Source organism: Protomyctophum parallelum (genome assembly GCF_964188405.1).
Source record: "Protomyctophum parallelum genome assembly, chromosome: 15".
Classification (NCBI taxonomy): domain Eukaryota; kingdom Metazoa; phylum Chordata; class Actinopteri; order Myctophiformes; family Myctophidae; genus Protomyctophum; species Protomyctophum parallelum.
In genome coordinates, this window is record NC_139710.1 from 47,565,194 (window position 1) to 47,589,226 (window position 24,033).

Consider the following 24,033-nt stretch of genomic DNA (forward strand, 5'->3'; position numbering starts at 1 on the left):
CTGTATATACATGTGTGTGTAGGTTGAGACTGTATGCTAGCAAAGTCAAGTTACTAGTTAATTATAAAATAATATTTTCAAGAGAGAGGGAGGGAGGGACGGACGGAGGGACGGAGAGACAGACAGACAGACAGACAGACAGACACGTGAGCTTATACTGTATCTGCTATTTTCGCTTAATGTTCAGCTCAGAATAGGGACGCTAGGGCTATTATTAATTTAGAATTTATATTTATAAAGAATCTTTTATATTACACACATGAGGGACATACAGTGTCCCTGAGCATAACTGTATGTGTATGAGCATACAGTATACCGTACAACAATGGTAAACAGCTTGATCTACACAGGGCCATACACCAGGGGGCGCTGCAGTAGTTTCATGTGGTTAATTATGCAAAAACTAATATGCAGCTAAACCCAACACAGCTTCTGTTTTTTGAGCGGTGAGCAGGGTGGCAGAGGATCCTTTTTGAGCAGCAGAGCGGAACGTATAAAAACAGCCCCTTTGAGCGTGAAGCAGGATTCTCTCCACTCACATGCTCTGCCCAGGAGCCTCATGACCCCGGAGCCCGCTAGGTGCTTGAAGGCCAATGGAAGTAGTTAGCCTAGCTTGTTGTCATTATTGTTACAACTGTTATAATTATTGTTACCACTATTATTAGTGGTAGAAGTAGTGCTTTTTCTGTTAATTTATCTAAATCTTTTTCTTTCCACGTGATTTTGTTTATTTTTTGATTTGATTAGAAATGCAGCAATGTTGAAATTTGATTTCTTCATTCAGTCTTGGTTTCCTTCTATGAGATTACTTAGATCTCAAAAAGGTGGGCATAATAAGCCTCGGCTTCAGCCCTTTCCTTTTTGGTCAATTGTATCATGTCAATCCATTTTTCTGTTTGTAATAATGCTGGATAAACCATGACAGAGACAAATAAACTATCTATCAATCTATCTATACCTACAGTGTCTCCATGGAATAGAGCAAAATAAAAACTCACAACGAATGTGTGCTAATGTGCGCACGCACGCACAATTAACACAATATATACAATTATGACGGTTTTTGCTGTGCTAAATAGCCAAGTGAGTGAGGCTTTAACCTTTGCTTTTATATGAAATGTCACAGACTATTAAGATCTTACAAAAGATGCTTTGAGAGCTTGTAGATAGGCTATTATTTACTGAGAACTTTAATCCATGTGTCTCAGTATGCCTAATTGCCTACTTCCTAAAAAGGGAAGGAAATGTGCTGCGCTGACCGCACAGCCTGCAGCACAATATTTACGTGCTCTGCCTGTTTTTGCAGGCTCCAACCCCTCCTTACTTTTCTGTGCTGTCACACAGCCAGCCCTGCAGCCAAGGAGAGAGATGTTTGTTCTTATAACTTCCTGAGGGGAAGAAATAAAGCCCTGGGTGTTGTACACCCCTGGTGATATGATAAATGGTAAATGGTAAATGGTGCATTTATATATATCTTTACAGAGATTGTGCATTACATTCACCCATTCACACACACATTCATACAACGATGACAGCAGAAACCATGCAAGGCACCAACTAGCACATCGGGAGCAATTAGGGGTTCAGTGTCTTGCTCAAGGACACTTCGACAGTAACTCTGGGGGAGCCCGGGTTCGAACTGGCAACCTTACGGTTACCATCCAGGCACTCTACCCCTGAGCCACCGCCGCCCCTATGATGCTGATTGGCCTTCCTGAAAAGGGCTGGAGGAGACATAAAGTACCTTAAGTCTAGTGCCATTCCCATTAACAACACACTCTCAGGGTAGCTATGGCACATGTTGTGTGCCAGGGACAGACCAGATAGCAGCCATATGGACTGGGTAGGCCTGACCCTCGAACAAAAACCAATAGGTACAACCTGTGCTGCGGTGCAATGGGTACATTAACCCATTTAGGACTGACGTCGAAATAAATAAAAAGTCTTCTGAAAGAATATATTCAAAGATTTGTGCCGCATTTTCACGATTTTTCAAAAATAGCAGACCTACAAGCTCGTAGCTCGTAGCGCGCCACTCGGTGGCGCGCTATGAGCTTGTAGATCTGCTATTTTTCAATAGCTAAAGTATAACATAATGCTTTTAGTTAAAACACCAAAAGGCGTTCCCGCCCAGAATGAGTTAAGTCGATGGACTTGAACTTGTGGCGCACGGTAAACCGGTACTGAAAAAGTAACTCTTGTACTAGCCTCGGTCCCAGGCTTACTTATCTAAGACCTGACCACTAGCTCTTGTACTAGAGATTTAAAAAGGTACCATCACAGCAAAAGGTACCATCACAGCATTTCAAAATATTTTGTACTTTTTATTAAGCAAATTACTTCGGTCAGGTAATGGTTTTATTTAAGAAATGTAAAAAAAAAATGCTTCTTTTTATTGCTTCTTCATGCCCACCACCGAGGAAGTAAACGGGTAGTTCCGACATACTATTGGTCCGACTGTCATTAGACCGACACCCTACCCAAAACCCTAACCTAACCCTAACCACATGTCATTAGACCGTCACCCTACCCAAAACCCTAACCTAACCCTAACCACATGTCATTAGACCGACACCCTACCCAAAACCCTAACCTAACCCTAACCACATGTCATTAGACCGTCACCCTACCCAAAACCCTAACCCTAACTCTAACCACATGTCATTAGACCGACACCCTACCCAAAACCCTAACCTAACCCTAACCACATGTCATTAGACCGACACCCTACCCAAAACCCTAACCTAACCCTAACCACATGTCATTAGACCGACACCCTACCCAAAACCCTAACCTAACCCTAACCACATGTCATTAGACCGTCACCCTACCCAAAACCCTAACCTAACCCTAACCACATGTCATTAGACCGTCACCCTACCCAAAACCCTAACCTAACCCTAACCACATGTCATTAGACCGACACCCTACCCAAAACCCTAACCTAACCCTAACCACATGTCATTAGACCGTCACCCTACCCAAAACCCTAACCTAACCCTAACCACATGTCATTAGACCGACACCCTACCCAAAACCCTAACCTAACCCTAACCACATGTCATTAGACCGACACCCTACCCAAAACCCTAACCTAACCCTAACCACATGCGGGAGGCAACGCATGTCGGACCAACGCATGTCGGACCAACGCATGTCGGACCAACGCATGCCGGACCAACGCATGCCGGACCAACGCATGCCGGGAGCGATGGGTGATTTCCGCATGTCGGACCTTTGGTGTGTCGGATCTGTGTGTGCACCCCAAGTAAACAAGTTAGGTCATGACACACACACACACACACACACACACACACACACACACAGAGTGATGCCAGACCTTGTCATGTGGCTCTCTGATGGATGAAAGGAGGGCAACAGCCTGAGGAGACGATGAGTCTAGATAGTAATCAACTAGACTGGACAGAAAGACACCTCCACGGTCTGAGGAGAGGAGACGTGAATAAGGGAGACAACAGGAGAGTTATTATAATAACCTGGAATTGGTGTGAATTGAAGAAAAAAAAAGCCTGGCAAGGGGAGAAGAGGGGGCGGGGTAGGGCTGTCAGTGAATGTCAATGAGTTCTAATAACCTGTATTGAGCTGGTCATTGATGGAGGATTTAACGTGCTCCAGCTCCTGGAGGTCAGAGGTCTCCAGACGGGGAAGCAGCTCGCTCACACTGCTCTGGTCCTTAGACATGATGTCAGCCTAAAACACAGAAGCAGTCACATGTCAATATAATACAGTACTTCATTATGTTAGAGCTGGTGCTTGCTGCGTGTTGCATGCGACCGTTAACTAAATGCATTTGTAGCCTGACTTATACTTAGTGGCACACTGGTGTTGCTACTTGCTAGTGCTGCACTAGCCTCGGTACCAGGCTTTCATTTTTGTTGGTGCAAAAATTGAAAGCCTGGAGGAACGCATTGGCCGCTCTGGTCTAAAAGTGGGAGTCAACCCTTCCGGGTGGGCGTCGCTCCAAATTATGTGACGTAGCACTGCACTAGGGGGGAGAGGAGGGGCCGGGGGTGACGGACAGATCGATGAGATCCAATCAGGGCGTGCGCAAATCTGAGCCGCGACCCGCCCCTCTAGACCAGAAACCTAACACGTTAGCTCAGGCTAGTGCTGCACGATTCTTGCTCAAATATTTTCCTCCACAAGAATTGAGATCACGATTCTCATTTTTTCCATGAAAATATTTATTGGCTGCCTTTAGTCTGTAGTTGCTGAACCTTACCACATTCAAAATGTAGCACCTGGAGCCAACTACTGTGCTCGACTTAAACCTCTCTCTCTTGTAGAAAAAACATAAGTAACTAAAATTAATTGGACAGCCAACTAGTGCTGCACGATTCTTGCTCAAATTTTGATATGAGATCACATAGGTGTCTGAAAGATCTCAATATATATTTTTTGTTTAGATTAATAGAGTATGCAAAGGCATGATTTTCCCATCAGGACACGCAGCCCTCATCTAGACTGAGTGGCAAAACATTGAGGAGCATGGAGTGTTGGAGTTTGGAAGCGCTCGTTGGAAATCACTCAACCGTCCTGCGTACCACCTGTTTCTAAATGTCACATAATGCAGGAGGCACTCCGAGGCAGCAAAATGTTGTGTTATTGAAAACAAGCACTTCCAAACTCTGACACAATTTCTTGACAGAAAGTAGCTCATAACATTTCTATGGTGGATTTTTATGAAACAAAAACTTTGCAGATAGAAAGAGGATAATTCAAGCTTTTTGTACAGCTGCAATGTTGGTGAGTTTTTCTTTTTTTTGTAAGATATTTTTTTTGCGGCTTTTTTTAAGGGACAGTAGGCTGACAGGAAACGGGAGAGAGATGGGGGAAGACATGCAGTAAAGGCCGTGTCGGGCTCGGGAGTCGAACCCGCGGCACACTGCGACTGTATTACCAGTCGGGTGCCCAGACGGTTACGCCACCGCCTGGGCCAATGTTGGTGAGTTTAACATTGTTTAATGCAATCAGACAGGACTTTTCTGTTTGGATGGTGTTGCCTGCGGTAAAAAGTTATAAAAAAATCACACCTGTGTGAACTGAGTGGTGCAACTCCCCTCTCTCCCCCTCCTCTCTCTCTCTCTCTCTCTCTGCTCCGTCAGATTAGCTTTATTATGGATATCAATCCGCGTCGCTGAGAACTATCAGGGTTTCCTGCACAATGTTGTTGGTATGGCGCTGCGCCATGCAATAAAAATAAAAATATATTTTTTTCTTTTTTGAGGGGGATAGTGAGGGGGATAGTGAATCATAGTGTGTGTGATATGAAATGTCCAGTACCTCCCCAGTGCCTCCCCCAGTGCCACCCCAGTGTCTGCCCAGTTTCCGCCAAGTGCCTCCCCAGTGTCCCCCTGAGTGCCTCCCCACTGCCTCCCCAATGTCTCCCCAGTGGCTGCAGTTTCTCCCCAGTGCCTCCCCAGTGTCTGCCCAGTGCCTCCCCAGTCTCCCCAGTGCCTCCCCAGTGTCTCCCCACTGTCTTCCCAGTGTCTCCCCAGTGCCTCCCCAGTGTCTTCCCAATGCCTCCCCAGTGCCCCCCCAGTGTCCCCCCAGTGCCTCCCCATGTCTCCCCAGTGCCTCCCCAGTGCCTCCCCAGTGCCCCACCAGTGCCCCCCCCAGTGTCTCCCCAGTGCCTTCCCAGTGTCTTCCCAGTGCCTGCCCAGTGTCCCCCAGTGCCTCCCCATGTCTCCCCAGTGTCTCCCCAGTGCCTGCCCAGTGTGTCCCCAGTGTCTCCCCAGTGTCCCCCCAGTGCCTCCCCAGTGCCCCCCCAGTGCCTCCCCAGTGCCCCTGAAGTGCCTCCCCAGTGTCCCCCAGTGTCCCCCCAGTGTCTCCAATAGCAATACAAGAGCAATAATACAAATTAATCTTAATTTATTAATCAAATTCATTAATTAATTAATCAAAATGTTCGCCGCGCGGCCACATGGTGCACCCAGCATCATGCCAAGGCCTTTTCCTGCAGGAAACACTGACTATGTTTTCATTATTATTTTGGCTCGGCCTTTCCTTCTTTAGCGATCCTAGACCGGGTTGCGCAACAGCGGTCCCGTCCACCTCCCATTATACAGGCAGAGTAAAAGCTGAATAACTCCTAATCTACGGAGCTCTCCGTGGTTTGGTCAATTAGCGCGATGTTCGGAGGTCTTTGCTGATTATCCGGTGGTCTAGATGGAAACATTGGTGCTTTCTAGAGCAAGGATGGCTATATTTTAGCTCGCTAGCATTGACGCTATTATTTTGGCTCGGCCTTTCCTTCTTTAGCGACCACAGACCGTGGCAGTCAGAAGTTGGATTTGCGTCCAGCAGATGGCAGCCAAATGTCATAAGTCACATACTTCTCTCGTTCCAATTTCACGCATGCGCACACTCGTGCTCACACAGGTACACAGGTATACAGGTATACAGGTATACAGGTACACGGACATTGCTGGATGTAGGAGTGGTTGCAAAATATATACAAGCTCACAACGTGTCACATTGAGCTTGTAGATCTGCTATTCACTGAGCACGACACCAGCAGGCAACTAAGTACAAATCGGTTAACAGGGCACATCAAAATGCCCCGACGATAAGTAAACAGTTTGATTCCCGGCCAGTCGGACCATTTTTCTGAGTAAATATAATTCCCCTAGTCTCTCTCTTCCTGCATCTACTGTCTCTCTCTCCACTATTCTTCTTATCTAACAAAAGGCTTGACATGCCACCAAAAATGAGGAATACAATAAAGTCCCTTCTCATCTCAAGTCTCATTTAATCAATAATCAGCATGGTTTATCTTTCATAAAGATGTTCAGGTGTCAGAGAGGGAACAGTCACATATAGAGAGGACAGAGTACAGCTCAAAGGCAGACATCAGGCTTGGACAGTGATGGCATGATGCTACTGGGAATCCCAGACAATTTCCATCCACTGTTTAGCCTGTTTTAGATACTAGAGTAGACACTGTTTATTTTCAATAATATACTGGACTTTAGAGAAACTGTCTGTCTGCCAATAGCCTATACATACAAATATAGACATAGATAGTATATAGCTGGTCCGCCTGCCTGGGTAGGCTGGACTGGGATAGTACAGTTACACTACAGTATATATAGTACAGTACCGTATATATATACACGTAGTTTAATAGTTGTGTATATTCGTACGTCTCTAAATGTTTTGATGAATTGAAAATGGTGGGCCCTATTGTAAACAAGTGTAATGCTTTATGGTGTCGTCGACTCACTGTTAACAGTTTTTGTATCGAATTGTACTTGAAATGTACTGTAATTCTGCAAACTGTTAATAAATCAATCAATCAAAGTACATCTTGGAAGATGGAGACAAACAGGTCGATAACTAGTTCAGTTCAATGCCATAAACAGTAATAGTGTACTGTGTGTGTGTGTGTGTGTGTGTTTGTGTGTGTGTGAGAGAGAGATATGGTAGATATGAGGCATACTGTTACATTGCAATGCTTCCAGTTGGAGGCACATTGTAGCATGTTGAGGGCAGTCAGTCTAATGTCTGTATCCTGTTTATGATGTGTATATGGGCGATGTAGACAAAATCAAATAACACGTTTTTGACCAAATACCTCGATATTCTTTAGTAACGAACATATTTTTTATTTCTCAACAGTGGCTTAATAATTATTCGACCTCATGTTGCCATATCCAAAATCCAATAGCTAGCCTCTATCAATTATAATGTCGATATATGTATCAATAGCGTATCCTATTTTTTATCCGAACTTCACTTAACTTTCATCCCATCATCATTTATGATGAATTGAAAACGGTGGACCCTCTTGTAAACAAGTGTAATGCTTTATGGTGTCGTCCACTCACAGTTAACAGTTTTTGTATTGAGTTGTGCTTGGAATGTACTGTAATTCTGCAAACTGTTAATAAATACTTCAATCAATCAAAAAGCAGCTACCCCAGAGGCCTGTACTTCATTAAAGAGTAGCAAGTATGTCAAAGGTTTTGTTGAATGGTTCAGAAAATCCACTAGAGCTGTCTGGGTGTCGATATATAGTTGGTAGACATTAGACAAGTACAGCATGAGAGAAAGAACACTTCCACACAGCAGAAAACCTCAGTGTACATTTAACTCTGAGAGGGTACAAATGGAACCAAAAATGCACCCGAACTGTGTGTGCACTGTAGATAAATTGGACTTTTTTGCTGTTATATAAACTCTAATTCTGGAAGGGTAAAAAGAGAGAGTACACCTTCGCTCGATCAGTGACTTTTTAAAACTGCATACAATGTTCATGAAAACGGTAGACAACGGGTTTGAAAACACACTTTACTAAAATCACAGCCAGCAGTGTGTGTGGCAGACAGACAGTGCCTTCAGGCAGGCTAAGCTAACAGCTAGCCTGCTGAGTTGTCCCTGCCTGGTGTTGCAGGAGTCAGGCTGCTCTTTTTTATCTTATTATTCACACGCAAAAACACGTTGACAACTTTTAACTGTCAGCTGCCGTTGAACGGTGCCTTTCGATGCTCAGTAAAATGACGACGGTCACGTCAACCCGCCGCCGAAAAGCGACATTTTTTGCATAAAAAATAAAGTGGGTTACCTTTCAGACTTGTTGTTGGAAGCAGGGCGCCGCCATGTTGACAAAAAGCACACAGACAGAGCCCCTCCCCCTGACACGATAGGTAATCTCGATCCCATAGGCCGGGAGGAGCAGCACTGCTGTGATTGGTTAATAGGTTGTCGTCACGGAGACAGAGGTAGAGCCAAGACCATAAGGCCAAGACTACGTATTTTTCTAAAAAATCAATATATTGATTTAGAATCGATATAGATATAGTTTTTTTTGCTATGTACATAATTATCATATTATATTTTAATTAGTCAAGGCATCTGGACTGGTAGAAGTATAACATTTAATTGTAAATAGAAGAAAAGGCAACAGAACATTAGCTGTCCAGCTGGGTCCTACAAATTGCCCCAAAGTACCCAAAAGTAGGCTATACCTAAAAGTACGGGGCACAAAATACCCCCAGAGTAAAATGGTAATTGGTATTATAGTGCTTTTTATCCAAAGCATTTGATTGTGCATTACATTCAGCCATTCACACTCCAATGGCAGAGGAAACCATGCAAGACAGAAGGCACCAACCTGCACATCAGGAGCAATTAGGGGTTGCACATCAGGAGTAGCCTGGCTAATAAAGCCAGACCCAATCAGCCGTTTGAGTCTGGTTTATTAGCCAGGCTACATCAGGAGCAATCACACCAACTCTGGACGAGCCCGGGTTCGAAAAGGGAACCTTACGGTTCCCATCCTGCTGTTCTACCAGAGCTCTACCGCTGATAGCCTCACCCTAAGTACCCAAGTACCCAAAAGCATACCCAAAAGAACCCCAAAGTACCCTTATGTCAAGGCCAAGTTGCGTCTCACACACACACACACACACACACACACACACACACACACACACACACACACACACACACACGACGCTTTATTGTCATGAGCAAACATACATTTACATTGCCAAAGCAAGTGTCAAAATATAATAAAAACACGCACGCACGCACGCACAAGCACACCCAATGACAGCACGACCATCCATACGGGCAATGGGATGTACAGTATATAGACTTTAAATCCAGCCAGTCAAATGTGTGACAGCTGTCACCTGCTGTTTACATGAAATGCCCGTCAACCAAACTATTCACTGACATGATCATCATCATGTCAACACTATTCACGTGACTACATGTATGTTGTTGTTGTTTGTGCTCTTAAAAGAACTGAATGCCGCTGGAAAAGTAAAGCGCTCTGTTGGCTTCACTTCTAGTTCACACAAGCACTTGGGACTGCATGGATCGGTGTTGTTGCACAGACATTGGTGACCTTTCGAATGTGGTAGCTGTAACATGGCTGTAATGAGGGAATTACTAACCTATGGAATGATGTCTCAAACGTTTAGCACCATTTAACAACATTTTTAACAACATCATACAAGTAAACAGCTGGGAACCCCTCTTGCTGGTCTCAGACAGGAACAGCTCTAGTCTGAACTCGTTCTTCACCTGGCTCGCTGATAACACTATCAACTGGCCTACTTTACACCTGCATGGGGAAAATCTGAATCCATTCTATTTGGATCAAATAATAATATCAGCAAGGCAGACTTCTCAGTTAAAGTGGGTGACAGTTCTCACACACAAACATGAAATTACGTGATCTATAGGTTCCAGGAGGCAAATCTTTTTTCGGTGATAAAATGGCTACCAATGTAATAAAATAAAGTCAACCAAAGAAAGAAGAAGAAAGATTCAGAGTCATGACTCTGATGAAGATCAAAGGTCAAAGTCGTTTTTGTATACTAACACCTAATAAAAATGCTTAAAATGTCCATGCTGCTCCAGTGTCCTCTCCTTCTGCAACATATGTCCTTGTTCCTGTGATGCACCGGGCAGCCGTTCCAGGCTTGAGGCGCGTTGGTAGACTCCCTTTGTTACAACTTACTATCTTGTTACTTTGTAGATTTTAATTATTATTACAAAACATCATGTTATACATGATAGGACTGACAAAGCAGGAAAGGGCGCACACCTGTGTTGGTGAGGTGCTGGCCTAAGGCAATAAACAAGTAAAGAAGAGAAAAGGCCGCACACTCATAGCCACGATGCTGTATGTTTATTAGAAACCAACGTTGGGGCACGGTGGCACAGTTGGTAGTGCTGTCGCCTCACAGCTAGAAGGTCCTGGGTTCGATTCCCGCTCGGGCTGCTGTGGGTGCTGGCGGCGTGTTTCCTCCTCCGCGTCATCAGTGCCCATACCCGAAGGCGGGGGTTGGCGAAAGGGCCTTTCTGTGTGGAGTTTGCATGTTCTCCCCGTGTCCCCTAGGGTATAGGTACCTTCACAAAAACATGCAGTAATCCTGGTCTCTAAACTGCCTCCCCCTGGCCAGCCGGGACGCCTGATGGAGGGGAAAGGACCTGGTTGGAATAACGTGTTCCTTCCACGCGCTACGTCCAACCAGGGAAACTCCCCCTGTCAGGTGTAAAGGAGCAACTTGGACACTCAAGCATGAAGGAAGCAGGAGTTAAGTCCGTTGCTCTCCCTAGGTTGGCGGAGGGTGTGTAGAGCCCAGGATCACATTACAGGATGATTGACACAGGGGTGAAAAATGGGTTACAAAATCGTGGGACAAAAAATATAAATTATAAAATAAAAAAAAGAAACCAACGTTTCGGCCTTTCGGCCTTCTTCAGGGAATACACAAGCCAAATGACAAACACACACTTATAGGGGAGCAACAACAGGTGGTCGTCATCAGGAAAAACCAATCAAGTAATTGGGAAGCCATTTTGAGGCAAGTAACAATGCATAAATACCAAATACAACCAGAATAGACATTCAATGCACAAGAAGTGTTTACTATTTAGTCAAGTGCAATAATAAATACATTTTAGGTCAATGGTTAAATATTTGCAATAGCATTTTTATATTAATTTAATAAATTTAAATACATTTAGTGAAAATTATAAATCATCTAGAAAAAGCTGGGGAGACAGAATATATTAGATATACAGAGAAAACACTCAAAACACTATGAAAAGTAAATAAATTAAATGGAACAGGGCAGCTCTTAGGTCACACTCATGAAAGAGAGAAGGCCGGATTGGTAGGGCACCTGAGAGTCTGTTATATTATAGACCATACTAATTACAATTCAAGTGGCAAAAAGATACATTTCAATATCATAAATAGAACCCATATTTTCAAAAGTCAAAAGTTATATTTGCAGTAAACACTGGAGGACAATTTTTTTTTGCAAACATTAAGCTCTAATACATGATAGGCCTACCTTGTGAAATAGACATTCTGCATAATGAGTACTTTTGGTACTTTAAGTATATTTTGATGCCAATACCCAGACTTTTACGTGTACAGAGTGTTTCTACTGTACATGTCAGTGTTGATAAATGTTACAGTACATGTAGTCCACCACTGTGTAACAGCAGGTGTGTTCGCACGGACAAGATTAAACGAGGTTGCGCAGGTGCTGGACATGGAAACACAAACATTATACGGGATGCATTTTGTGCAATAACAATCACAAAATGTCCTTCAAAATCCCGGTGGGTCTGATTAAACACATGGACGTAACAGTCAAGTAACAAAGTAATGTAATGTAATTTAAATTGTTGTTTGCCTTGGAGCCCTATAGGCTATATATATGGATGAACTATTGTTCACATCTTGTGTGGTTGTGGCTGGTTTAGATATAGATAGAACAACAACACAAACATTTGATGTGATATTGTGCGGTTTCAAAGTGGATTTTCTAACCTGTAAGTTAGTAAAGTTAGTGTTTCTTTATATATAAATGTGCACCAGATTTAACTGAGGGACTGTCATTGGATTATTATTATTATTAAAATTTTAGTTTTTTCATGTCCTATGAAAGCAGGGAATCATTATCATAGTTTCAAATTTACATATTGGTTGTTCAGTTTGGGAGGCATACTTTGGTTAGACATAGGCTACCATTGGTTAGACAAAGCATTGGTCCGACTGGATTAAGGTTGGTGAAGGGTGCGTTAAAACGACCAGATTAAGGTTGGTGAGGGATGCGTTAAGGGTTGGGAGAGGGTTAAAGTTAGGTTTAGGTGTGCTGCCCCATGGGAGGTTAGGGTTAGGGTGAGGGTTTGAGATATCGGACGAAATGCCCACCAGTTTTGGAAATGGTTTATAGAGTTTTGGCTGGTTTAGATATAGATAGAACAACACAAACATTTGATGTGATATTGTGCGGTTACAAAGTTTTATTCACAATGATGTTGGTTGGGTGGAGTAGAAGCGGGTGATTCTAGAGAGACCTAGCCTCGCGTAGCTAGCCGTCATCTGCCTTTGCAATGCATATTGCACCAGGCAAATAAAGTCAGGCCCCTCCCGATTGTGGGAGGACTTCAAGGCCGAAATGGCCTCATACGACATGAAAAGAAAATAATAATGATAATCCAATGGCAGTCCCTCAGTCAATGTGTGTGTGTGTGTGTGTGTGTGTGTGTGTGTGTGTGTGTGTGTGTGTGTGTGTGTGTGTGTGTGTGTGTGTGTGTGTGTGTGTGTGTGCATGCGTGTGCACGCGTGTACAGTACGGTGTTACTGTTAAGGTGTACTGTACACCGTATCTATCTGGGAGAGGAGTCATCCTTTCTGGAGGAGGAGTCAGTCTGCCTGGGGGTGGAGTCAGCCAGGGGCCTTCTAGTTCTATTGCCTGGCCCTGGATATAAATTGAGTTATTTCAGTCTCTCTGTGGCCAAGACAGAGACACACACAGGATGATTATCACAGTGATAGGAGTGCTAGCCATGTGGCTAGCACATTCTTCTGCTGCTACTGTAAGTACCCGTTACCATTTTACCACGCAGTCTTATTAGAATACTATAGAATCGTATAAGATATGGGATGACAATGCTTTGAAAATTATGAGTGTTCAACAAAAAAAAACATTAGTCCATCCAAACAATCTGTGAGTAGTCTATCAGGCAGGCAATTCAATTGTGAAATCACAACAAGTTGTCTCAAGACACTTTACATGTAATGTAGAGCAGAGAACCGACAGAGATCCCACCCGGAGCAAGCAATTCTGCGACAGTGGTAACAGTAAATAATGCCGACCCAACTCACATTCCCCATCCAGTACAAGGGCCGTCACCAGAGGGGATTGTGAGGTCCGCACCTCACAATCCTCACAACCTCTAGACTAACAGCCTTTGTCCTTTGTCCCTTCTAAATTAAGGCATACATTTTAAAAACCCAGAGTTCCAGGTCTTTCTGTAGCCTACATTCTCGTAGAAGATTTAGGGCTCCCAGTTCAGGCCATAATATCGGCTTGTGTCCATTCAAATGAAGGTTCTCCACACTGACAGGTGTGGTATAGCTACTGCAGGTTGTTGGCCATGGGGGTTGTGCAATGTATGTAACCATTTCCAGAAAAGTTTTACAAGAAAGCAAATTTTCTTGTTGAGATGTCTTGGCGATGTACAGTATGACTATCATAATCATTACTACGGGGACATTGAAGAATATTTTATTCTCCTACACCTTCACTGCACTGCAACTTGCGTTTGTAAAATCATCACCTTTTCTGACTACCTCATAATTTATACTTTTCACTTGTTCACGTGTATGTTACATATATAGACATATACTATAGGCTACTGTTTGCTTGACCACAAATTTCAAGTATGTAATTTAGATAATAATCCTAGTTATTTAGTTGCACTAATTGTATGCATTCTATTTACGTGACCGGTTACCCTTGACTAGGGTAAATTGTTGTACTGAGATAATAGTAATACTGTAGTGCTGTGCACTGAGGTAACTGTTGTGTTGTACTAAGATAATAATAGTGTTGTACTGACATAATACTGACACAATTTAGTCAGCAGATCTTATGGGGACAGATATCGTGAAGCGAGTGCCTAAGTGCATTAGGGATCTGTTGTTTCATTTGTTGTAAAACAAATGTAAATATAATGCTCAAACTTCAAGCATGCTAAGGCCCCTCTTTTGCACTGTTACTTCATGCAAAGTGTAGAGGAGATCTTGAATAAACAAGAAGGTGGCCGCACACACCAATAGCTAGAGTACCATTATTTATTAGGACAGCAGGTAAGACAGGTTTTCTCCCGTGTGCCGGCACTGCCACAAGGACTTTGGCGTGCGTAGAGCCTCTTTGTACACTTCATGCAAAGTGAACATGGACATTTCATTGATAATATGGACAATATGGACATTTCATGGACATTTAAAAAGATGACAGCAAATGGCTGCCAACGAGAACATTTATAATTTATTGTGGTTAAAAGATATTCTGTTTTCTGTATATCATAAAATATAAAACTGTCAAATAATTTACAGTTTTTCACGGTGGGAAATACTTTACTGCTTTTGCTTTACTGCTACGCCACTATACATTTCAGAGGCAAATAATAAATTATATATTGTAGGTGCATGAGTGCATCAGTGGCAGTGCCCATGTGCATTTTATCATTATTTAACCTTTACGCTCTGTGTGTGTGTGTGTGTGTGTGTGTGTGTGTGTGTGTGTGTGTGTGTGCACGCATGCATGTGTGTGTGTACAACTGTGTGTGTGTGTGTGTGTGTGTGTGTGTGTGTGTGTGTGTGTGTAGCTAGGTGAAGTGCATACAGAATGGGGGAGGGTAAAAGGAAAGAACGTGCGGATGGGCGGCATCTTCGGTTCTTCCTCTGTCGATGTGTTCAAAGGCGTTCCGTTCGCTGATGTTCCTGGCAGATGGGAGAAACCCAAACCTCACCCTGGATGGTCCGGTACGTCACCATGACGACAACCAACTCTGCCTCTGTCCACTGGCACTCATAGACCTCACTCACACTGTTGCAACATGCATACCCCATTCTGACCTGAGATCAGATTCATACGAGGTTTCCACTGGACACACACTGGTCTGATTAACCCATTCTGACCTGAGATCAGATTCTAAAAATGTCAGTCGTTCTTCGATTTTTCAAAAAATAGCAGACCTACAAGCTCGTATCGCGCCACTCGGTGGCGCGATATGAGCTTGTAGATCTGCTATTTTTCAATAGCTAAAGCATAACATGATGCTGACACCAAAATGGGTGCCCGTTCAGAATGGGATACTGTACAACATTTGTCTTGTGTCTTGTCCGTGTTTAATGGCCGCCCCCAATGCATTTCACATGGAAGTCACATGGTTTGACAAAACATTTTTGTTTGATGCGGGGGAGGGGGGCACAACACAGCCATCAAACAAAAATGTTTTGTCAAACCATGTGACTTCCATTGGAAATGCATTGGGGCGGCCATTAAACACGGACAAGACACAAGACAAATGTATGCATGTTGCAACAGTGTGAGCCATAAACCACCTGTGTGTGTGTGTGTGTGTGTGTGTGTGTGTGTGTGTGTGTGTGTGTGTGTGTGTGTGTGTGTGTGTGTGTGTGTGTGTGTGTGTGTGTGTGTGTGTGTGTGTGTGTGTGCGCGTGTGTGTGTATTCGTGTAGATTGATGATGATGACGGTGGCGGTGACATAATGTTAAAGATTATGATGGAGAGGATGATGGAGAGGATGATGAGGGTGGTGTCTGATGATGATGATGATGATGAATAATGATGATGTCGTCTCTAGGAGTCCTGCAGGCCACCAAGTACAGAGACAGGTGTCTCCAGGTCAATATGTTCCAGATGGGGACAGTTGGCAGCGAGGATTGTCTCTACCTCAACATCTTTGTCCCCCATGGTCGACGCGGTAGGTCACGCACGCACCCACGCACGCACGCATGCACGCATTTGACATGTGTTTCAGTAGACTCAGGAACAGGAATTGGACTTGGCGTTGGTGGAGTAGCGACTTAACTTCTCATGTCTTTCTCCGTGTAGTTTCCAGTAACCTTCCTGTCACGGTGTACCTATTTGTAGTTTCCAGTAACCTTCCTGTCATGGTGTACCTATTTGTAGTTTCCAGTAACCTTCCTGTCATGGTGTACCTATTTGTAGTTTCCAGTAACCTTCCTGTCATGGTGTACCTATTTGTAGTTTCCAGTAACCTTCCTGTCATGGTGTACCTATTTGTAGTTTCCAGTAACCTTCCTGTCATGGTGTACCTATTTGTAGTTTCCAGTAACCTTCCTGTCATGGTGTACCTATTTGTAGTTTCCAGTAACCTTCCTGTCATGGTGTACCTATTTGTAGTTTCCAGTAACCTTCCTGTCATGGTGTACCTATTTGTAGTTTCCAGTAACCTTCCTGTCATGGTGTACCTATTTGTAGTTTCCAGTAACCTTCCTGTCATGGTGTACCTATTTGTAGTTTCCAGTAACCTTCCTGTCATGGTGTACCTATTTGTAGTTTCCAGTAACCTTCCTGTCATGGTGTACCTATTTGTAGTTTCCAGTAACCTTCCTGTCATGGTGTACCTATTTGTAGTTTCCAGTAACCTTCCTGTCATGGTGTACCTATTTGTAGTTTCCAGTAACCTTCCTGTCATGGTGTACCTCTTTGGAGGAGCCTTCCTGCTGGGAGCGTCTAATGACGCTGCCATTCTGGGTGATTCGTTGTACGATGGCAAGGAGATGGCCGACAGGGGCGGAGTTATCGTTGTCACGGTGAACTACCGCGTCGGAACACTGGGATTCCTCAGTACCGGAGATTCCCGGTTACCAGGTACGACTTTAAAACAGGATACCAGGTATGACTTAATACAGTTACAGTACAGTGCATGGTTAACTAAGGACAATTTTGAGGTACATATTTGTACTTTACTTGCGTATGTATTTCCAAAGTCTAATACTTTTACTTCTATTCCACTACATCTCGGATCCAAATATTGTGCTTTTACTCCACTACATTTATTTGAAAACTTTAGTTACTAGTTTGTTGATTTTGATTATTATTACAATACATACATTAACCACTACAGCCATGTTATACCAGAAACGTATTAATATACTAATGTCCATAATATGTGTTCGATTATTAAGGGCTGTTCACAACAAGCACAATAACTACAGTTATCACTGTGTTGTTGTGTTGTTGTAGTTGTGGTGTGGTGTGGTCACTTGAATTAGATTTTTTTTTAGAACTACATGTTTATAGTTTTAAACGGTTATAGTGCTTGATTGATCAGTGCCCTTTTATATTTGCTGTATTGTGTGCGTGTAGGTAACTATGGTCTCTGGGACCAGCATGCAGCCATTTCCTGGGTTCACAGGAACATCCGAAAGTTTGGAGGAAATGATGACAACATCACCATCTTCGGCCAGTCAGCTGGAGCTGCCAGCGTTAGCTACCAGGTCAGAAAGGCACCACACTGAGTTATCTTCTATCTAGTAGACCATTAGTTAGTTCTCAAACCTTTTAATTTCAAGGTTTGTTTTGCATTAGGCCACGGACCCCCATAACTACGGGTCCATTTGTTTCCACTTGTACATTCTCAGAGTTACAGACAAAGTCCATTTGGTATCTGTCCCCTTGGAACCTCCTCAAGGATCTCACTTTGAGAATCACTGATCTAAGCAAACCATTTCCAGTAGAAATTACACTTCAATGTCAACACGGAAGGGCCTATACTCAGTGATTCCCGGGTCAATCAAATGAAATAATCAATGAATTATGGTCAGTTATGTTTAGTTTGAGTTTAGTTGAAATATTGCATCTATACTACCAGTACATATAGCCACATGAATAACATATCTGTCCATCCTTTTCCTATCTCGTCTTGTCTTCAGATGCTGTCTCCCTATAATAAAGGTTTATTCCGCAGAGCGATCTCTCAGAGTGGCACCGCTCTGTGTCCATGGGCACTGCAAACAGAGCCAATGGCCAACACCAAGAAGGTACAAATCACACGCATACGAAAACAAAGAACAGATCTATAAGTTAGACAAACCTCTGAGCAAAATGGTAAATGGTGCATTTATATAGCGCCTTTATCCAAGGCGCTTTACAGAGATTGTGCATTACATTCACCCATTCACACACACATCCACACACCGATGGCAGCGGAAACCATGCAAGGCACCAACTAGCACATCGGGAGCAATTAGGGGTTCAGTGTCTTGCTCAAGGACACTTCGACAGTAACTCTGGGGGAGCCCGGGTTCGAACTGGCAACCTTACGATTACCATCCAGGCACTCTACCCCTGAGCCACCGCCGCACCACTTGACCTCTTATCTGCTTCAGCATAGTTAGTTTATCAGGTACTGTGGGCTGGAGCGTTATTATTATTATTATTATTAATAATAATAATAATAATAATAATAATAATAATAATAATAATAATAATAATAATAATATAATAATAATTAATGGTAGATGGGGCTGGGATCGAGTTGCTTTGCAGGCTGCTGATCCATCTCTAGACTCTAGAGGAAATGATGCGCACTTGTGCTGTACGTGTGAATTATCAAATGTGGAAGGTCGGGCCTTACTGGGTAGTGTGAAAAAAAGTGTAGAAAAAAATAAGTAAAGTAATAAGTAACTATAGTTAGGGAGTAATATGTAAAGTTAAAGTTTTTTTTTTTTTTTTTTAAGTAACTAGTAAATGAATAGGTAATATATTGCCGTTTTTGAGTAACTTTTCCAACACTGTCTGTAGGTCGCTAGGACGTTGGGCTGCAAAACCACAGATGAAGATAACATGCTGCTGTGCATGAAGATGATGGATCCTGTTGGCGTCGTCATGGCGGGGAAAATCAACCTCATGGAACTGGTGCTGGGATCAGGTCACAACGAGTCAACATGTCTGTTTAGAGGGGCAATTCCAAACCGGTGGCCCATAAGGGTATTGCAAGTGGGCCCCCACATTATTGGCAAACACAAAGAAAATCCATTATGGCCAGACCTCATCAAACCCTGTACACTCAAGACACACTCCATATATGGCCAGTACAGAATTCATTCCATATGTTGATCTGACCCCCCCATGCCTAAGTGCCAGCAGCCTCAGGCGGATGTGTGTACGCCATAGACCCCCCTGGGGATGTATAGCGTATATTGGGATGAGCCCAATTTATAGTGTAGGCCTATAGGGTCATACCAAAGACTCTAAAAATGGGACCCAGTGCCTCCCTGCTTGACACTCAGCATCAAGGGTTGGATTGGGGGTTAGTCCCTGCAATATACTAGCGTCATGTCCAGGGGGTGTACTTGTACATCAAGCTGCCTCACGCTACAGAAACAAGAGATAGGCTCCTGCCCTATGGGCCTCATGGATCGGCAAGGCTACTTACTTACTTACTTACTTATGATGGTGTCACTCATGAGACATGCAACGCGTTAGTTAGTAGCTTGAGAAAATCAGCTCTTGGTAGCGAGTGACACTATAAATGAGGCTTCCAACAGCGGTTACAATCAGGGCACTTTTATGTCAGTTCCTCTTATTCCTCTAGGTGGCTCTATTTACACAACTAAACAAAGGGAAGCAGAAGCAATCTCTTTAGATTCACCCAACAAATGTTTTATTTAAATGCCTGAAAACCTCACTCAACATGTCTCCCCCGTCCATTAGGGCCAGTAATGGACCTGTTGAAACACGTTCCAGTGGTAGATGGTGATTTCATCCCAGACCATCCCAGTGCTCTGTTTGGAAACGCGGCTGAGTTTGACTACATGGCCGGAGTCAACAGCATGGATGGACATTTCTTCGCTGGCGTCGATGTTCCTTCCATCAACAGGAAAAAAGTACCAACAACCATGTACGCTGCTCACACACGCACACTCTCCTGTAGTGCCTCTCTCCAAAGCACTTTACAATGTGCATTCCATTTGCATATTGAAGAAGACTTATTTCAACCTATTTAACACCGAAAATAATAGATCTCACAGTCACAACACAGCACAAGGACAAGCATTTCTAATTCTGTTCTATTGTATTCTATTGTATTAGTACTTGTCTTCTACCCGTGTTGTGTTCTAGGGAGGAGATCAAAGGCCTGTTGAAAGTGCTGACCAAGGCTAAAGGAGCAGCAGCCATCAATTCCACCTACAGCGTCTACTCCGCCGACTGGGGGTCCTTCCCCGCGGACGCGGACATGAAGAAGGCCGTGGCCGACATCGAGACCGACTACCTCTTCCTGGTTCCCACTCAGACCGCCCTCCATCTCCACGCCAGTCATTCTAGGTCAGCAGCCGTTGGTCAAAAAACGTAAAAATGTTTCCCCGTTTCCAAAATGACTTTGCTGTTCAATCTTGTTTAATTCAAATGTTCATTCTTCCAGTCTCTTCAATTTCTAGTTCTGTTACATCACTACTGGATTCCCTTTCTTTCAGGTCACAGGAATAATGGGCCTAATTCACAAAAAGAAAATTAAGAAAATTCCTAACTTTGTAAATTGACTTCTTATTCTTATTACACGTGAGAGTACGCTATATTTACTTTATTCAACATTCAGTGTGAGGGACTCGCTTGTGCTGCCTTTTTTTTTTCTTCTTTCTAATTATTTGTTGGGCCCAAACAATTGTGTTTGTTTTCATGATTTGTCACGATCCGAGTTGGCATGCATGCAAATGCATGGGGAATTATTTCCTGGGCCAGTCGTCGTCATGAAAGGAGGCGGAACTGTGACACTCTTGTCGCTCTATAGTTGGACAACACATTCCTACTCACAGCCAGGGACAAATTAGCCATTGGGCCAGTGGGGCTGTGGCCCAGGGGCCCTTGGCTCTCAGGGGCCCTTCTGGGAAATTGGACCGCGCAGCACTAGGTTTGACGCCCTGAAAAGGGCTCCTGGGGCCCTTCATTGGCCATTGATTTAGTTAAATTTAGGTCAAAAACATGATAAAAACACGGAAAAACACAAAATGTTGCGCTATGGGGGCCCTGCAAAAATGACCGGCCCAGGGGCCCTCATGGGGGTTAATCCGTCCCTGCTCACAGCCAGTAGACTTAGGCAGGCCTGCTGGCTCGATTGCATTCAAGTGATAAGTAACCTGTCTTACTGGTGTTTATCGGTCGATTTTCATTAGAATCCGCTAGAGTTCCACTGTGTCTGTAGGAGAGCAGGCCCAGTTTGTTAATTTCAACGTGTTGTGTTTGTCCCTTAGGGGAGCCGTGACCTACTCCTACTACAACAACCAGGTTACTCGTATCCCAGGGTTCCCCAGCTGGGTGGGGGCGGAACACGCCGAGGAACTCCAGTATCTGTTTGGCAAACCCTTTGCCACGCCCATCATCTACTTCCCCTGGCACAGAGAACTGTCAAAGTACATGATCGCCTACTGGACCAACTTTGCCAAAACTGGGTAAACAAAGAGCCTTTATCAATGCATCAACAGAACAATAGAGAAACACAGCAGTCCCGTTATAGCCCTGGCACGCACACTTCTGTTTCAGATTTTATGTTAAAATCTTTTGCACTAATGCTGATAATTGATCGGATTATGGGTCTGATTCACTTCTTCCAACAACTGCGAGAGCGTTCCTGACTCGAGGCTGGTCTGAACAGATCAGCTGCCCAATTTATCCTGTAGTGTGGTGTTTAGAGACAGACATTTAACATAATTTCCCTGATTTTGAACCGTGAATATCAAATATGTTTGATTTTTGACTTCACCGTAACTGTCCTGCTGTCTGTCCTACACTGTCTCCCTCTCAGCTTTCCTACTCTGTATACTATCTCTCCTACACTAGCTGTCCTACTCTCTGTCCCAGTAAAGACAACATCACTAACATATAGTAGCACATCATCATCATCATCATCATCATCATCATATCACATGTTGTTTGTTGATGCCTGATGTCTTTAAACAAACAAAAACTAAAATATAATCATGGACTTCTTATTTAAGAAACATTTAACAGCCACTCAAACACGGAGTGAATATAATATTGTGTGTGTGTGTGTGTGTGTGTGTGTGAGGGTGTGTGTGTGTGTGTGTGTGTGTGTGTGTGTGTGTGTGTGTGTGTGTGTGTGTGTGTTTGCTTTGTGCAGAGATCCTAGCGGAGGAAACAGTAAGGTTCCCGCGCCTTGGCCTGCATTCACGACCAAAAACCCACCACATCTCATCATCAACAGCGGGATGAACAAGGCCAACTCTGTCGGGTAACACTTTGTTTGAACCAACTTTGTGAACCCATCAGTTGGGTTAATTAATGACATGTCTCTCTGTCAATCATGGACAATCTATGTCCACCAGCAGGACATTTAGACCCGGCTTATAGACCAATATGTTCCATATTATGTCAAACCCACTGTCATCACATATTCATCTATTTCAACATTGGATTAGCCTGACCTAAGCAGAGACATTTCTGGCCTAGATGGGAGGGTCGCGCCTCAGAAATGCGCGCACCCTGATTGGATCTCATCGATCTGTCCGTCACCCCCGGCCCCTCCTCTCCCCCCTAGTGCAGCGCTACGTCACATAATTTAGAGCGACGCCCACCCGGAAGGGTTGACTCCCACTTTTAGACTGGTTCAGCCCACGGCTTTTTCCAGGCTTTCATCTTTCGCGCAGACGAAATGAAAGCCTGGGTATCGAGGCTAACATTGGATTAATATTTCTGCTTTCATACAGTATAACATCTGTAATCTTCCACAGAAACGATCTGAGAGCAGAGTATGTTCGCTACTGGACGACCACCTACAACGCTCTGCCCACTGTCTAACAACGTGACGACAACATGACAAGAACAACAATCTCAACACAACAACAACAACAACACCAGCCTTAGAGGGGGTCTTTAAACCAGTGATTCGTAAAACCCAATAAGGCCTCAGGTCGATACTAAAGTTCTCACACTCAAAAATAGCAGATGTGCAAGCTTGTATATCTTACAACACAACAATCTAAAATGACACAGATGCTTTCCTGGTTTCAATGGGTTAAGCCCTTTTTCATTACAAGGATCCCCTGTTTAGTATATGGATTAGGCCATAACTCAGTTACTAATCATTTAGCTGGGGACCCCCTAGAACCCTTAAGGACCCCCGGGGCGTCAGAACCACTGCTTTAAACAGCAGCTGAAAGGAACACATTCGCTCTGTTCTGCCGTCTTCTATTCAAACCTGTTCTACTGATGTGGTCATAATGGAGTCCAACAACAGACAAACCACATGGAATCAGGATTCTCCAACAACAGAACCACTATTGAATGTTTTGTCTATTAAACAAACATTATAGATGTATATTTGACTGGATGCTTCATTTCTAAGTCTGGTCCACGCACACACGCACACGTGGATATTGAACAGTGTTTCAGTATCTCTCAAACACACACACACACACACACACACACACACACACACACACACACACACACACACACATACACACACACACACACACACACACACACACACATACGCATTCAAATAGACATGCACACATGAGCACGCACGCGCACGCACACACACACACACACACACACACACACACACACACACACACACACACACACAGAGTTGCAAAAGTGTGAAAAGGCAGGAAGTTGCTATGTCAGTGTCAACTGTCTGTATGTGTGACGACCCGAGAGAGAGAGAGAGAGA

The 24,033-nt window shown here is 43.7% G+C and overlaps 2 protein-coding genes across 3 annotated transcripts in view; one reads left to right on the forward strand and one right to left on the reverse strand.

Annotated features, from left to right (window-relative positions):
• The window catches only part of tsc1a (TSC complex subunit 1a), a 26,838-nt gene extending 18,210 nt beyond the window's left edge, over window positions 1-8,628 (reverse strand). The window contains exons 1-3 of the mRNA XM_083783530.1: window positions 8,588-8,628; window positions 3,594-3,711; window positions 3,341-3,444 (exon numbers count right to left, since the gene is read on the reverse strand). Coding sequence (XP_083639656.1) covers window positions 3,341-3,444; window positions 3,594-3,702 — 213 coding nt within the window. The 5' untranslated portion in view covers window positions 3,703-3,711; window positions 8,588-8,628. The remainder of the gene's footprint in view (window positions 1-3,340; window positions 3,445-3,593; window positions 3,712-8,587) is intronic.
• A 4,677-nt stretch (window positions 8,629-13,305) lies between these two features.
• LOC310871538 (bile salt-activated lipase-like) lies at window positions 13,306-23,643 on the forward strand. 2 transcript variants are annotated; one of them, XM_083783116.1, is made up of 12 exons: window positions 13,306-13,377; window positions 15,175-15,331; window positions 16,174-16,293; window positions 17,010-17,207; window positions 17,706-17,836; window positions 18,272-18,379; window positions 19,143-19,269; window positions 20,055-20,241; window positions 20,463-20,666; window positions 21,590-21,787; window positions 22,477-22,587; window positions 23,087-23,643. In XM_083783116.1, exons 1-12 carry the CDS (start codon window positions 13,318-13,320, stop codon window positions 23,151-23,153), a joined length of 1,668 nt encoding a protein of 555 aa, XP_083639242.1. In that variant the 5' UTR covers window positions 13,306-13,317; the 3' UTR covers window positions 23,154-23,643. The 2 variants fall into 2 exon arrangements, with proteins under 2 accessions (XP_083639242.1, XP_083639243.1); XM_083783117.1 differs by lacking the exon at window positions 18,272-18,379.
• The last annotated feature ends 390 nt before the right edge of the window (window positions 23,644-24,033 follow it).

Coding starts and splice junctions, on each gene's coding strand:
- LOC310871538 (XM_083783116.1), top strand. CDS start 13,318: ATGATTATCACAGTGATAGGAGTGCTAGCCATGTGGCTAGCACATTCT. Junction 18,380..19,142: donor CAATGGCCAACACCAAGAAG/GTACAAATCACA, acceptor CACTGTCTGTAG/GTCGCTAGGACGTTGGGCTG. Junction 20,667..21,589: donor CTCCACGCCAGTCATTCTAG/GTCAGCAGCCGT, acceptor TTTGTCCCTTAG/GGGAGCCGTGACCTACTCCT.